This window comes from Ursus arctos, unplaced genomic scaffold (genome assembly GCF_023065955.2).
Source record: "Ursus arctos isolate Adak ecotype North America unplaced genomic scaffold, UrsArc2.0 scaffold_22, whole genome shotgun sequence".
Classification (NCBI taxonomy): Eukaryota; Metazoa; Chordata; class Mammalia; order Carnivora; family Ursidae; genus Ursus; species Ursus arctos.
Window position 1 is genome coordinate 58596328 of NW_026622897.1, and position 14682 is coordinate 58611009.

The following is a 14682-nucleotide window of genomic DNA, read 5'->3' on the forward strand; positions in this document are numbered from 1 at the left end:
TATACAATGATGTCTATGGTGTTTTATTGACTATTTTCTTCCCTGTGGTTACATGATTAAGGAAGTCAACTGTGCCAAGGGAGAAATAAAATTGGTGTTTGATTTCTTTAATTGTTGCTCCTGGAACCACACCTTATGGCTTGGCTTGTCGGTCCCATTACAGCTATGATAGTTCTTGGCAGTTCAGCATTCCTCCACCATAATCAGTAAACTTTGTTCAGAGACTAATTAATAGTGCTCGGGAAAAAAAAAATAGTACTTGAGTTGCACTAAGACTTTATCCTTGGATCCTGATTTTAATATGAGCTCCAGAAATAAGTGACCCGTATTTATTTAACAATAATGTTTACAGTTAGTTAGGAACAATATCTACTATGTCAATGTATCTCTAATTTGATATTGCACATAAATGAGGAAACATCGTGTTTAACATCGTATACTGGAAAGCATTTACTCTATAAAAGCTTAACAACACTTGCCTCTTTTACGGATGAAAAGGGAAAAGATTTGAAGGCTCTTTCCGAATCAAGGGTTCAGAGTCAAACTTCCTTAAAAAGGAAGATTGTCACGACCCGCTCTCGGATCTGCTTGGTTCTCACTCCATAAATAATGGGGTTAAGAGCAGGAGGGATGATCACATATAAATTAGCCAGGAGGATGTGGATATAACGTGGAATATTGTGTCCAAATCGATGTGTCATAAAGGAGAAAAATGCTGGAGTGAAAAAAGCTAAGATGACACATCCATGGGAACCACAGGTATTAAGAGCTTTAAGCCTGGCCTCCCAGGAGGGGAGTCTGAAGACAGCGTGCAGAATCTTCACATAGGAGATAGCAATCAAAACAACATCCAAAAGTATCATAGAGATGAGGATTAATCCAAACACTATATTGACCTTTATGCTGACACAGGCCAGGCGGGCAATGCCCATGTGCTCACAGTAGGTATGGGGTATAATATTATGTCCACAGAACGAAAGCCTTAGAAGGAGAAACACAAGCGGAAACACTAAAGCAAAATTTTTCAACATTCCTACTCCAGCAATAATACAAATAGTTCTGTTGGTGAGGATTGTGTTGTATCGTAGAGGGTGGCAAATGGCTACGTAACGATCAAAAGCCATGGCTACAAGCATGAATGTTTCAAAGCCTGTAAACAGGTGTATGAAAAACATCTGAGCTAAGCATCCTCCAAAGTCAATCTCACTGAGGCCAAACCAGAAAATGCTCAGCATCTTGGGAATAGTGGCAGTGGAGAGGCCCAGGTCAGTGAAAGCCAACATGGCCAATAGGTAGAACATGGGTTGGTGAAGGCTGTGCTCAGTCTGGATCACAAAGAGGATGATGACATTCCCCAGGAGGGCAATCAGATACACTGTACCAAAGGGGACACCCAGCCAGAACTGCGTATTTTCCAGTCCTGGGATTCCCAAAAGCAGGAAGGATGAGGGGTGAATGCATGAGGTATTGGCTGGAGACATACTGGCAAAGGCTTCTAATGGTCACACTCTCCTCATTTGAAGGAATCCTTAGTTCTTTGTAAGGTTTCCCAATGCCTCCTCAATATTGCTAATACTGAATTAGAACAAAAAAGGATGTAATTACTGTATTTCCTCTAGGAATACAGAAGATCATGTTTTCCCTCATACATATTTCCCCTCTTTTACTTTCGTTGATACGTACATATGACAAATGAAGAATATTCCGCAAGAAATGAAGGGATATTTACGTATTGGATGAGATCATCTAAATTAATTTTAGTGAGAACACTGACTAAGCCAGTGGAAATAAGTTTCTATTTTAGGCTCTAACTTTTAAAAATATTTAATTATAGATTGGGAGAAGATATACACATTGATAGCCCACTGATAACAGACTAATCTGTGAGTACTGACAATATTATAGATTTCAGAAGCATCTTTTAAAATCATTTGTTTAAAAACAAACCAAAAGCAGAAACATACCCATAAAAACAGAAAACAAACTTACGGTTGCCAGAGGACAGGGATATGGGAGAATGGACAAAATGGATGAAGGGCGGTAGGAGATACAGGCTTCTAGTTACAGAATGATTAACTCACAGGGATAAAAAAGTTAGAGCAGAGGGAATATAGTCAATGGTACTATAATTGTGTTGTATGGTGACAGATGGTAAGCATGGCATAATGTATCAACTTGTCAAATCACTATGTTGTACACCTGAAACTAATGTAACATGTGTATCAACGATACTTCCAAAAAATTAATAATAATAATAAAGTTAAATATCATCTGTTTAACTGAAAATATGAGTCCAATATTTTCCTCTACGCATTTCCACTTACAACCAATGGACTTTTATTTCTGCTACTTAATATGGCCTATCTTTCTTCTTCAACTTGTTTATAAATAGCTTGCATCAAAATCTAAGCATATTTTTTGCTTTTTCTAAATTTGTGTTACTTTTGCATCAAGGGATGAAAACATTTGCTTCATTTTTTGAAACAAAGACCTTGCTTTATGAGGCCACAGAGTTCACAAAATTCAAGGTAACATAATTAATCTCAGATATAAAACCACCATTTTTAGAAAGATTGACTGAGGCTTAAAGCACTGACTGAACCATTCAGGCTCCGTATTTATGTCCCCTATTCCTCGTAGCAGACAAGTTGGCTTCCCTTCACTTCTAAACAATCCATACCATTTCCAACTTTGTCCCTAAATGTGAATTCATTATTATTGTCATTGCTATTAGGAGGGAGAGGACAACTACAGAAATAATAGTGTTATATAAGCATTTAATATTATTTATTTCAATTGCACAAAGAAATTTCAGACAAATTATACCACTTGGTACTCACATCAACCACATGGGAAAAACAGGACAGATACTGGCTCCTGAATCAGTTGATTTCTTTTATGTCCGGATCACAGGAGCTCGTCTCCATCCTCAAAATGACTGCTTGGTTGCAGTCACCAGCTCTGTGACCTCCTGGTAGTCCTAGGATTCTACCCAAATGCACGTATTTATGGAGTTTTCCTATAGTATCAAGCATTTAGCCCTTTATTCGATTTCTTGAGCTACTTGCCCTTATCATCAGCACCCCGAATTTCCTCCCCATTTCCTCTTCTTCATTCTCAACTACTTCTTGCATATTTTCTATCGTAATTGTTCTAAATTTACATTTCTAAAGAACTGGGAACAAAAGATGAATGTGTTCTTAATTATAATCAATAAAGAACAGCCCTTTGAAGAGTATGAAATAGCATTAATATGAGACATGACCTCCTCCTAAAATCCAAGGAAGTTAGGATGTTACACAATATACTATGCACTTGAGATCATAGACAATCAAAGTAGATTTTAAGAATAAAAGAGAAATGCCCTGTGAGAGAAAAAAGAGGAAGAGGAAATCTCTGAAAGTGGTAATGTACCTGTAGGAGAGATCCTCAAGACAGGTGTGAGGAAAAGAGAGGAGGAACCAACATCATCCTCCAGTTAATCCTCCACATTTTACTAAGTTACCCACTCGCAAAAAGGCCTTCACTGAACTCAGTGTATTGGCTGATAACAGTCTCTCCTAAGACCCTCTTATTCTACCCATAGCTCTCTGCGTGTCTACTTAATGTCGGAGTTCCCACCGAATTGTAAGCTTCAGGCAGACTTGCAGAGGAGGCCAGTGAGCACTTTTTCATCATTATTTCTCTAGCACAATATCTGGCAGATGGCTGCCACTCAAAACATTCGTAAATGAAAGACTGGACAAGTAGGTAATTGTTAATTCTACTCCTCATCAAAAGTCCTCGTGGTAGGAGGACAGGAACAGAAATCACACAGTTTATGTGGCAGTTAAGGATAGAGAAATGAGACTCAAACCCATGATCCTTATAAGGAAACTGTGAACGTACACATTAAGTCCTTGATCAGAGGCCTTCCTGACAAGGGGTCTATTAATGGGCCTCTGGTGCAGCAGAGGGAGAATACAAGGCATTGTAGGGAAGGCTTAGCAAAAGCAGGCGGTGCAACAATCAGAAATAGGCAGTAATGTGTAACTGATAGATTTATGTACATCTTATTTTTCTCATGGAAACCCTTGACTCTTGTCCTGCTCTACGGTATTAATGAAATATCAATAGAAAAGTTCCATAGTAGTGCATGTTCCAAAATCTGAGTTATTCGATCTTTTACAATGCCAACTTGTTTTCACATAAAATCATTATTTACTCTATACTAGAGTGCCTAAATAAGTAGAATCTTTCAAGGGCCAAAAGGATGAGGGCAGAGACTTGTGAAATCTGTAATCAAAGCCTCAGACTTGCAAGGGAATTTAGGAGGCCTCATGTAGGAAAAATAGACTAGGACAAGAGATAGAAAAGGAATGGCTTAAAGACAGCCTCATTCTGCATGCCCACCTATCCAAAAGACGCTTATGCCCTCTATCCAGATCTTTATCCATGTGGAGAATGAACAACAAAAGCTCAAGAACTGTGTTAAAACCAAAACCACATTCCATCAGGTATTCTGCAGTGCTGCGTAAAGGGAGAGCCCTCGCTGAGAGCAGAATTGTTCCTTTGCACACCACTGAGCAGGACTCATTCAGGAGCAATGGCCATCTGCCAGATTCGTATCAACCCAAATGAGACCCACCCTCCCAATCCAGACCAAACAGGCAGGTGCAGAGCTAAATAAACACATACATGTTCATGATGTGGGGAAGGAAAGATCATCTTAGTTGTACCAAACTAGGCCCGGTGTTAGGAAAAGAGTAAAAGACGGACTGGAAGAGTTAGAGTAATGAGTGAGTGAGTTCTGCTGATAGGAAAGTGATGTCTTTAAATAAATTTATCATTTTTTTCAATTGTTTTGCATTTTTATCTATAGCTTATGTATGTAATGCTAAGAGTGCTTGATAATAGGGAAGACTAAAGCAAGAGTGAATATGTATATAAACATGTAGCCATATAGAATGCATACATCAGAATGGAAAAGCCCCTTGTAATTTTAAGAGGCTGCATACGGTTTGGAACTGAAGGTATTAAACAATTGCTTTCGTCACCCTTAGTGACAATGAAATAAAAATAGAAAATGTATTAATTTGATTTGGAAAAAATTTGAGAATGTCAAATTTTTGGATATAAAATACAAAAGAAAGTCTGAAGTAAGGAATCACATGATAAAGTTCAGTAGAATTAGGCTACCAGAGAGTTAGAAATGGGAAGGAAAGGAAGAGAGAGAGAAGAGGAAAGACAGAATCGGGAGGGGGAGAGGGAGAGGGAAATGAGGCAAAACAGAACAGAGTGGGAAAAAGAAAACAGAAGGGAGGGAAAGAAATGTAGTAATACCTCAATAAAATAAGTTGTTCGCTTAGGTTTTTTAAATTTTCCTTGTCATTAAAGGAGGTGTGCTTGTTGTGAAAAAAAATGATAAAACACTAAAATATGAAAAATTATCTGAAATTCTACCAATTAGAAATTTAATATAAAATATTTTAGTTTATGTCTTGCAAATTAATATTTGTATCATATATAAACGTGTATCATCAATTTAATGAGGGAATTTAATCAACAGACCAAGCTCAAACCTTCCCGGCCTATATGTTTGAACACATAGAGCAGTCAAGCCTGTAACCAACTCACCAGCTTCGGAAAGTGCCAATATTGAAAGAATCTACAATCCTGACCAATAACTGTTCCAAGCATGTCTTAGCATTGTAACTGGGGTTCAAGGAGAAAAGTTTATACTGAGATTGAAAATCCTCTCCCTGAAGGGGAGTAGCTGCTCTTCTGGGGTCACATGGGACGAGGACATGAACAATGAATTCGCAAGTTCTCACCATTGGTTTATGGGCAGAAAAAAGCGCAGGGGCAACAGAATCTCTTGGGACTTTCAAGTTTCTTCCCTTAGCTTCCCAATTTGAAAGAATCTCTCATTCTCTAACAACCCACTCTTTCTAATTATTCTCTTGCCATCGGTCCCACAAGAATAATATCTGAGCCAAACTATAATTTCTCCAACTCATTACCCATGACTGTTCTATACTCTAATGATTGTGACACTCTTTTCCAGCAAATATCATTTACTTGATCTAGAAATTAGGTTAGCCACTGAGCACTTATTTAAAACTATGTGGTCAGTAATGTTTTGCATCTGTAAATCTTTACCCCAAGAAGCTGATATTCTGGTTGCATAGTTAATACTAACCACATATGAACATGCAAATAACTAAGTTTTAACATTTATGGGGCCAACTTCAGAACTACAGCAATTCAGGAAACTGGTGAGTTTTCTAGGCTTCCTAACTCAGTTTCCTTTAGGAGAGGCTTAGAAGGCGGCACGATAAAAACTGAAAAGCAAAATAGAAACATACATCGTTTGAGGACATCACAGAAAGATTACGTATTGTGTTTAGCCTGGATACGAATACAATCATGAGAGACTGGTTTTCTTCTGAGAGAGAAAAGAGCAGTTCTAGTATCTGTCAGCTGATAGCTGTCCTGGCACAAACATCTTGATTGATGATGTCCACTTAATAGAAACCATTTCACTAAGCACGAGCACCTTGAGAGCATCTGCTCCTGAAAAACATCCCCTAACAAGTCCAAATCCAATATCCAGCCCTTCCTTGAACACTCTTACTGAAACCCCTGACATTTCACCCCTGCATGTGGTGTCTCCTGTTACAGCAGGTGATGAATCCTCCTTTTTTAAAAACTGTAATCGTATTCCTGGTGGTTGTTGGCTAGAGAGCGTTGATACTCCCTGTGTATAAGACTGTCAGTTGGTCCACAGGCTCACCAGTAATTGGCATTCTCAGGATTCTTTCATCTGAAGAGGTTCTAGTGCTGCCTCATTGTGTTTTAGTGTACATTTCCCTGAAGTCCAGTGATGCTGAGCATCTTTCTATGTATTTATTTGCCATCCATATAATTTTCTTTGGTGAAGTGCCTGTTCAAATCCTTTGCCCACGTTTTAAATTGGGTCGTTTCCTTATTATTGAGTTTGGAAGTTCTTTATGTATTCTGGATACAAGTCTTTCACGACATATGTGTTTTGCACATGTTGTCTCCTGCTCTGTTACTTGTTTTTTCCTTCCCTAAACAGTGGCTTTTAAAGAACAACAACAACAAAAATTATTTATTAAGGTATTGGTTTAATTCCAGTATAGTTAACATACAGTGTTATATTAGTGTCAGGTGTACAATATAGTGATTCAACACTTCCATGCAATACCCAGTGCTCATTACAGCAAGTGCCCTCCTTAATCCCCATCACCTATTTCACCCGTCCCCCCACCCACCTCCCCTCTGGTAACCATCAGTTTGTTCTTTACAGTTTAGAGTCTGTTTCTTGGTTTGTCTCTCTCTCTCTCTTTTTCCTTTGCTCATGTGTAATTTATTTCTTAAATTCCACATATGAGTGAAATTTATGGTATTTGTTTTTCTCTGACTAATTTCACTTAGCATAATACTCTCTAGCTTCATCTGTGTTGTTGCACATGGCAAGATTTCATTATTTTTTATGGCTGAATAATAATCCATAGTATATATATTTACCACATCTTCTTTATCCATTCATCTCTCAGTGGACATTTGGGCTGCTTCCATCATTTGGCTATTGTAGTTAATACCGCTATAAACATTAGGGTGCATGTATGCCTTAGAGTTAGTGTTTTTGTGCTCTTTGCATAAATACTCATAGTGAGATTACTAGATCATAGGGAAGTTCTATGTTTAACTTTTTGAGGAACCTCCATCCTTTTCCCACAGTGGCTGCCAAGTAGGTTTAGAGGGAACATACCTCAACATAATAAAGGCCTTAGATGAAAAACCCAGAGTGAACATCATACTCAATGGGGAAAAACTGAAAGCTTTTCCCCTAAAGTCAGGAACAAAACAAGGATGTCCATTTTCATTACTTTTATTCAACATGGTACTGGAAGCCCTAGCCACAGCAATCACACAACAAAAAGAAATAAAAGGCATCCAACTTGGTAAGAAAGAAGTAATATTTTCACTATTTGCACATGATATAATACTATACATAGAGAACCCTAAAGACTCCACCAAAACCCTACTAGAACTGATCAATGAATTCAGTAAGGTAGTAGGAAATAAAATCAGTATATGAAAATCTGTTGCATTTCTATATACTAATAATGAAGCGGCAGAAAGTGAAATTAAGAAAACAATCCCACTTAACAATTGTGCCAAAAATAATAAAGTACATTGGAATAAACCTAACCAAAGAGGTTAAAGACCTGTACTCTGAAAACTATGAAACACCAATGAAGGAAATGGAAGATGACACAAAGAAATGAAAAGACATTCCATGCTCATGGATTGGAAGAGCAAATATTGTTAAAAGATCCATACTACTCAAAGTAATCTACAGATTTAATGCAATTTCTATCAAAATACCACCAACATTTTTCACAGAACTGGAACAAACAGTTTTAAAATTTGTATGGAACCACAAAAGACCCCAAATAGCTAAAGCAATCTTGAAAAAGAAAAACAAAGCTGGAGGCATCACAATTCCAGACTTCAAGTTATACTACAAAGCTGTAGTAATCAAAACAGTATGGTACTGGCACAAAAATATACACATAGATCAATAAAACAGAATAGAAAAACCAGAAATAAACCCACAATTATATGGTCAACTAATCTTCAACAAATGAGGAATGAATATACAATGGGAAAAAGAGTCTCATCAATGAAGGGTGTTGGGAAAACTGGAGAGCTACATGCAAAAGAATGAACCAGATCACTGTCTTTCACCATACACAAAAATAAATTCAAAATGGATTAAAGACCTAAATGTGAGGTGAGACCTGAAACCATAAATCCTAGAAAAGAGCATAGGCAGTAATTTCTCTGACATAGGGCATAGCAACGTTTTTCTGGATCTGTCTTCTGAAGCAAGGGAAACGAAAGCAAAAGTAACCACAATTCTGATTTCTAACACTTGCCTACAAGGAAGCAAAAGATTAGCAGCACACCTGGAACCATTTTTTCTCTTCCACCCTTGTGGCCCAGGAAAAACAATTGATCTAGTTAATTTCCCTTATAAGTATAATAACTAGACATCCTGGTAAGGATAAGTCATTGGTATTGGTTTATGTGAATCTGATTTGACACGTCAGTCCTTGTGTTAGCACTCTTATTCTTGAAATTAAATCAACATGTGTATAGATGTAGATACATGTGTGTATGTTTTTTTCTATCTGGCTCATTTGTTGTTTATACTCCTAGTTTGTTCATTCTCATTGGTACATAGTATTTCTCTGTATAAATATATCACACCTTCTTTATGCATTCTAGTATTAATGTACATTTGAGCTGTCTCATTTAGTGTTACATATGGTGCTTCTGTGATCATTGATGTACGTATCTCCAAATGAATTTATGTAATGCTTTTGCTGGGTATATTCCTAGAAATGAAATTTTGAGGTCATGGGATATGCACATGACTAGCTTTTTGTGATACTGCCAGTTTTCTAAATTGATTTTACCAATTTACCTTCTCACTAGCAATGTCTCAGGATTCTAGTTGCTCTACATACCTGATGCTGCTTAACATTTTTAATTTTATCCATTCTGGTCAATACATAGTGGAAGTGCTTGGTGATTTCAAATGTATTTTCCTTATGTCTAAGGAGGTAGACCATCTTTTCATATTCACTGGAAATACAGATATCCTCCTTTATGAAGTCCTCATACAAGTCCATTGTTAATTTTTCTATGTGGTGGTATTCCTTTTTCTTATCTATTTATAGGAGTCTTCTATATATTCTATAATACAAGTCATCTGGTTTTCCTATTTTCTCTGTTAATGGTGTATTTGATGAAAGATATTCTTAATTTAAATATACACTGACTAGTCAATATGTTCCCAATATTGTTAGTATACCAATATGTCTGTACTTGTGTCTTATTTTAGAATCTTTCCTTATTATAAGGTTCTGAAAATATTTTCTCCTTTTTTTTCCCCTAGAAGCTGTATTTTTCTTTTCAAGTTTATATCTACAATTCACTTGGGAAGGATTTTTTGTGTGATGTGGGATAAACATCAAGATTCATTACTTTTTCATATGACTCTCCAATTGATCCAGTACCTTTTATTGATAATATCTTTTGTCGTTGTAGTGCCATGTTATGTCTGTCATAATTCAAGCAAATATGTATCTGGGGGTCTGCTTCTAGACTCTGTGCAGCTTCATTGGACTGGTTTTCTACAATTGCAACAAAAGCACACCATCCAATTACTATAGCTTTGTTATAGGTCTTTTCTATAGCTTAAGAGCAGATCTTGTGTTCTGACAGAATAAGTCTTCCAACTTTGTTCTTCAGGAAAAACTTAGCTAATCTTGGCTAAACACATATATATTTGGACTGTTTCTGGTCCATGAGTATGATATCATTCCAGATACTCATGATTACGCTGAGGTAACACCCATCCTCTCCCAAATTTCAGTGTGTTAAAGACGTAAAGATTTAATTCTTGTTTATGCTACACAACTAATAGAGGCTTTGGGGGTGGAGACTCTATTGTAGTCACTCAAGGATCTATTGTGATGAAGGCATCAGAATTTTATGACCTGGCATATTAACAAAACCTTTCAGGGTACACAAGAGTAGGGGGAGAGAAATGGAGAAGCATATAATCACTCTTAAATGTTTCCTTTCAGAATTGATACATGTCCGGTCACTTTTATAAATATTTTATTTGCCACACCAAGTCCCGTGGCCAAGTTTAACTGAAGAGTTTGGACACATGTAATCCTCCCACATTCGTGGAAGAAAAAGAAAGCTGGAAATGTCAGCGAACACTAGTAATGTCTAACCTAGGGGTGCCAAGCAAATATTTTTAATTTTAACTTTCCAATTACTAAAAACCATATTTGCAAGCTATAGATTCTTCCTCAAAAATCTCCACAAACTGTTTTTCGTACTGAGATTATTTCATCCAAAGGTCCAAGTTGCTATAGATAATGTTATTAATTTTTACATTTACTTAAGTCTAAATATGATATCATTTTTGTTAGTGCACCAATAGATAAGCTCTCTGTTGTCTATCTGGATGATTAAAGCTTTGTTACTTTATCTAGAGTTAGAGGCTTTGACTATACAGGCTAGCGTGACAATTACTTTGATGTCTCTTTATTCAATTGCCCTTTTGTGTTCTTTTGATCTACTAGAGTTTCTAAATACAAAAATTTAACTGTAGTATATGAATTTTGCTAACAAATATTGTATATGAATTCTATGCTGTCCCATTTACAATATTTTTGCTAGAACTAACTACAAGATTTTAGAAGGCAATATCTAATTTTTTTCTCTGACATTTTCTGATCATGCAGTGAAATGTCCATGCTCATAAAGTGATGAAAACTCAGAAGTCTTAAATGAAGTAAAAGAGAACATAACTCTGGCAGACTCTCTTGAATGTAGTTTCAAATAATATCTCCTCAAAAATCAGAAGAGCAGCACCTGGAGGCTCAGTTAGTTAAGCCTCCAACTTGACTTTGGCTGAGATCATGATCTCAGGGTCATGAGATGGAGCCCCACCTGTGGGCTCCACACTCAGTGGGGTGTCTACCAGGGATTCTCTCTCCCTCTCCCTCTGCCCCTTCCCACCGTGCACTTTCTCTCCCTCTCTCTCTCTCGAAAAAAAAAAAAATCAAAATAAAACAAACAAAAAACAAAATCTCCTTTACGACTAGGTCAATAATTTTCCATATGACTATTTTAGAAATTGAAAAAAAGTCAAATACATTTCTAGTTTTGTGTGGCTATTTTTAATATATTAGCCCAACATTTGAAATATTTATTTAATATTATTACGAAGATTCTACAAAGCACCTTCCAATTAAAAGTTAATATGTAATCCTATAGCATAATGTTCTTTGCCTTAATACCCTAACTGCCATCATGGGTTTCTTACAATATAGGATTCTGTCTTTCTATCTATCACCAAACAGCCACATATAATTTAGCACATGCAGAAGTTAATGAATATTCACTTAATGAATGTGTTTCACAATTATGTACCATTATTCCCTGCTCTATTTCATTTCTAAATGCATGCCTTCTATTTCTCTAGATACCTGGAGCCAAAATCTCAATCATAATTTTTTATGGAGAATTTTTTCATCCACAGTTTACTTATGTGAAAATGCATATATTAAGAGTGACCACATCATAGAATTCACATAAGAAATAGGTGTGTAAATGTAAGTAGATTATTTAGAACAGTAAATGCTAATGAGTTCAATAATGTCATTGTTATTATTTTGAGAATTTTGCCACCAAAATTATCTACAATCCCTGAACAAATTTCATTCTGTTGCTTTCATATATCTTCTGATGATTCAGAAACTGGTATAACTCTAAAACCACCTGACTTAAGAATGTACTCCTCACTAACAGCTGAATTTTCAGACGAATCATTTAGGATCCTAAGTATCAAACCCTCATCTGAAAACTTGTGAATATAGTAATGACTTTATAGGACTACCTTGATTATCAAATAGTATAAATATAAGCATTTTGTAAAAGATGCAATCCTTAAAAATTATAATATTATCACCAACAAATTTATTATTATCTGTAAACTCAAGGATTACAGAAAAATGCTATTTCTGTTTATATTCATCTTTGTTACTTCTATTTTTTTAGACAATAACCTCCTTCTAATGAGCAAATGGAGCAAATATGAACTGTAATTCTAGGAATAGGAATGGTTAACGGTCTTTAAAAAAAAAATCCTCAAAACCCGCTCCCTAATCTGCTTGGTCCTGACCGCATAGATTACAGGATTCAGGGCTGGTGGAACAACCACATATAGATTGGCTAAAAGGATATGGATATACTGGGGTATATTATGGCCAAAACGGTGTGTCAAGAAAGAGAAAAATGCTGGTGTGAAAAAAGCTAAGATAACACCAATGTGGGAGCCACAGGTGTTGAGAGCTTTACACCGGGCTTCCCAGGAGGGCAGGCAGAAGACAGCGTGGAGGATCCTGACATAGGACAGAGTAATAAGAAGCACATCCGATAGTAAAATAGACATATCCCCAAGACCAAATATTACATTGACTTTGATGCTGGCACAGGCCAGACGGGCAATGCCCATGTGTTCACAGTAGGTATGAGGGATGACATGGTGGCCACAGAAGGGCAGCCTCAGGAGAAGAAACACCAGTGGGGTCACCATGCATAGACTCCGCAGGATAGCAATGCCTCCAATGATGCTGATGATTCTGCTGGTGAGGATCATGGTGTACCGAAGGGGTTTACAAATGGCAATGTAGCGGTCAAAGGCCATGGCCACCAACATAACACTCTCCATGGCAGTGAAGAAGTGGATGAAGAACATCTGCGAAAGGCAGCTTTCAAAAGATATATCCCTAAAGCTAAACCAGAAAATGCCCAGCATTTTGGGGATGGTAGCTGTGGACAAGCCCAGGTCGATGGAGTCCAACATGGCCAGGAAGTAGTACATGGGCTCATGGAGACTATGCTCAGTCTGGATCACAAATAGGACAACAGCATTCCCCAGGAGTGCAATAAGATATACCAAAAAAAAGGGAAATCCAATCCAGATGTGCACATCTTCCAGCCCTGGGATACCCAGGAGGAGGAATGAAGAAGGATGGAACTGGGTGTCATTAAGAATGGACATTGTCTCTGTCACTGTTGGTGACTGCATATAACAGTGTTAGATGTCAACTTCCCAGTAGTGATTCTTGTTCCACTTCTGTCTTTTTCCTGACCCCTGGTTAAATGTAAAATCAGTTTGTAATATTCATATTCTCCCATTTCTTCCAATGTTATCAAAACTCTTCTGCCATCCTTACCTGAACATCAGAGGGCTCCAGGAATAGAGCCAATCTCTCTATTCCCCAGATCACTCCCATATATCAAAGACTGAACAAGAGAGGGAAGAAGAATATACATCTATCAGGTAAGGAGTAGGACTAATACAGGTTTTTGTTCTTTGTATCTCATGGTGTTACAAACACTGCATTTAATTTATATGAAAAATAGACTGGTGATGGGTAGTAAGGAGGGCACGTATTGCATGGTGCACTGGGTGTTATACGCAACTAATGAATCATCGAACCTTGCATCAGAAGCCAGGGATGTACTGTATGGTGACGAACATAATGTAATAAAAAAACATTTTAAAAAATAATAATAAAAATTTTTAAAAAATGCTTTACCACATGTAATTCAACCCATACTCTTCTTGGGGAATTTGAGGACCATTTAGTGTGTGTGTGTGAGTATGTTCATGTATATGTATATTATGCATATGTATATACATACATATGAATGTATATGTAAATATACATATTTGCATGTGTGTATATATATGTGTGTGTATTTGACTATGCATATATCTCTGTTTGATTCTGAAACAGAGATAACAAATTTACTTTTGTTTATTCATGCCCTTGAAACTACTTCACACATACAAATTCTCAGGGAGAAAAAAATTTGTTAAATGAGTAAGTCAGAAGTTAGTCATAACAACAACCAGCAAGCCCCAGATGATTAGTAACATAATCTCTATCTTAACTAAGTCTTCCAAAAGTCAATCCATAAAATTTCAAATTAATTTAAGAAGCTGTTTTGGGATGTCTAATCAGGGATATTTAAAGGGTTTTTAATTTTTTGAGCTCTAGCTTATTCAAA

At 36.8% G+C, this 14682-nt stretch overlaps 2 protein-coding genes across 2 annotated transcripts; both read right to left on the minus strand.

Moving 5' to 3' along the window:
• Positions 1-539: 539 nt before the first annotated feature.
• LOC113248255 (olfactory receptor 52E8-like) lies at positions 540-1481 on the minus strand. The gene has a single exon (XM_026489624.3). The coding sequence runs from the start codon at positions 1479-1481 to the stop codon at positions 540-542; it is 942 nt and encodes a 313-aa protein (XP_026345409.3).
• Positions 1482-10503: 9022 nt separating this feature from the next.
• LOC113248258 (olfactory receptor 52E8-like) lies at positions 10504-13672 on the minus strand. Its single transcript, XM_026489627.3, has one exon. The coding sequence runs from the start codon at positions 13664-13666 to the stop codon at positions 12710-12712; it is 957 nt and encodes a 318-aa protein (XP_026345412.3). The 5' UTR covers positions 13667-13672; the 3' UTR covers positions 10504-12709.
• Positions 13673-14682: the final 1010 nt, after the last annotated feature.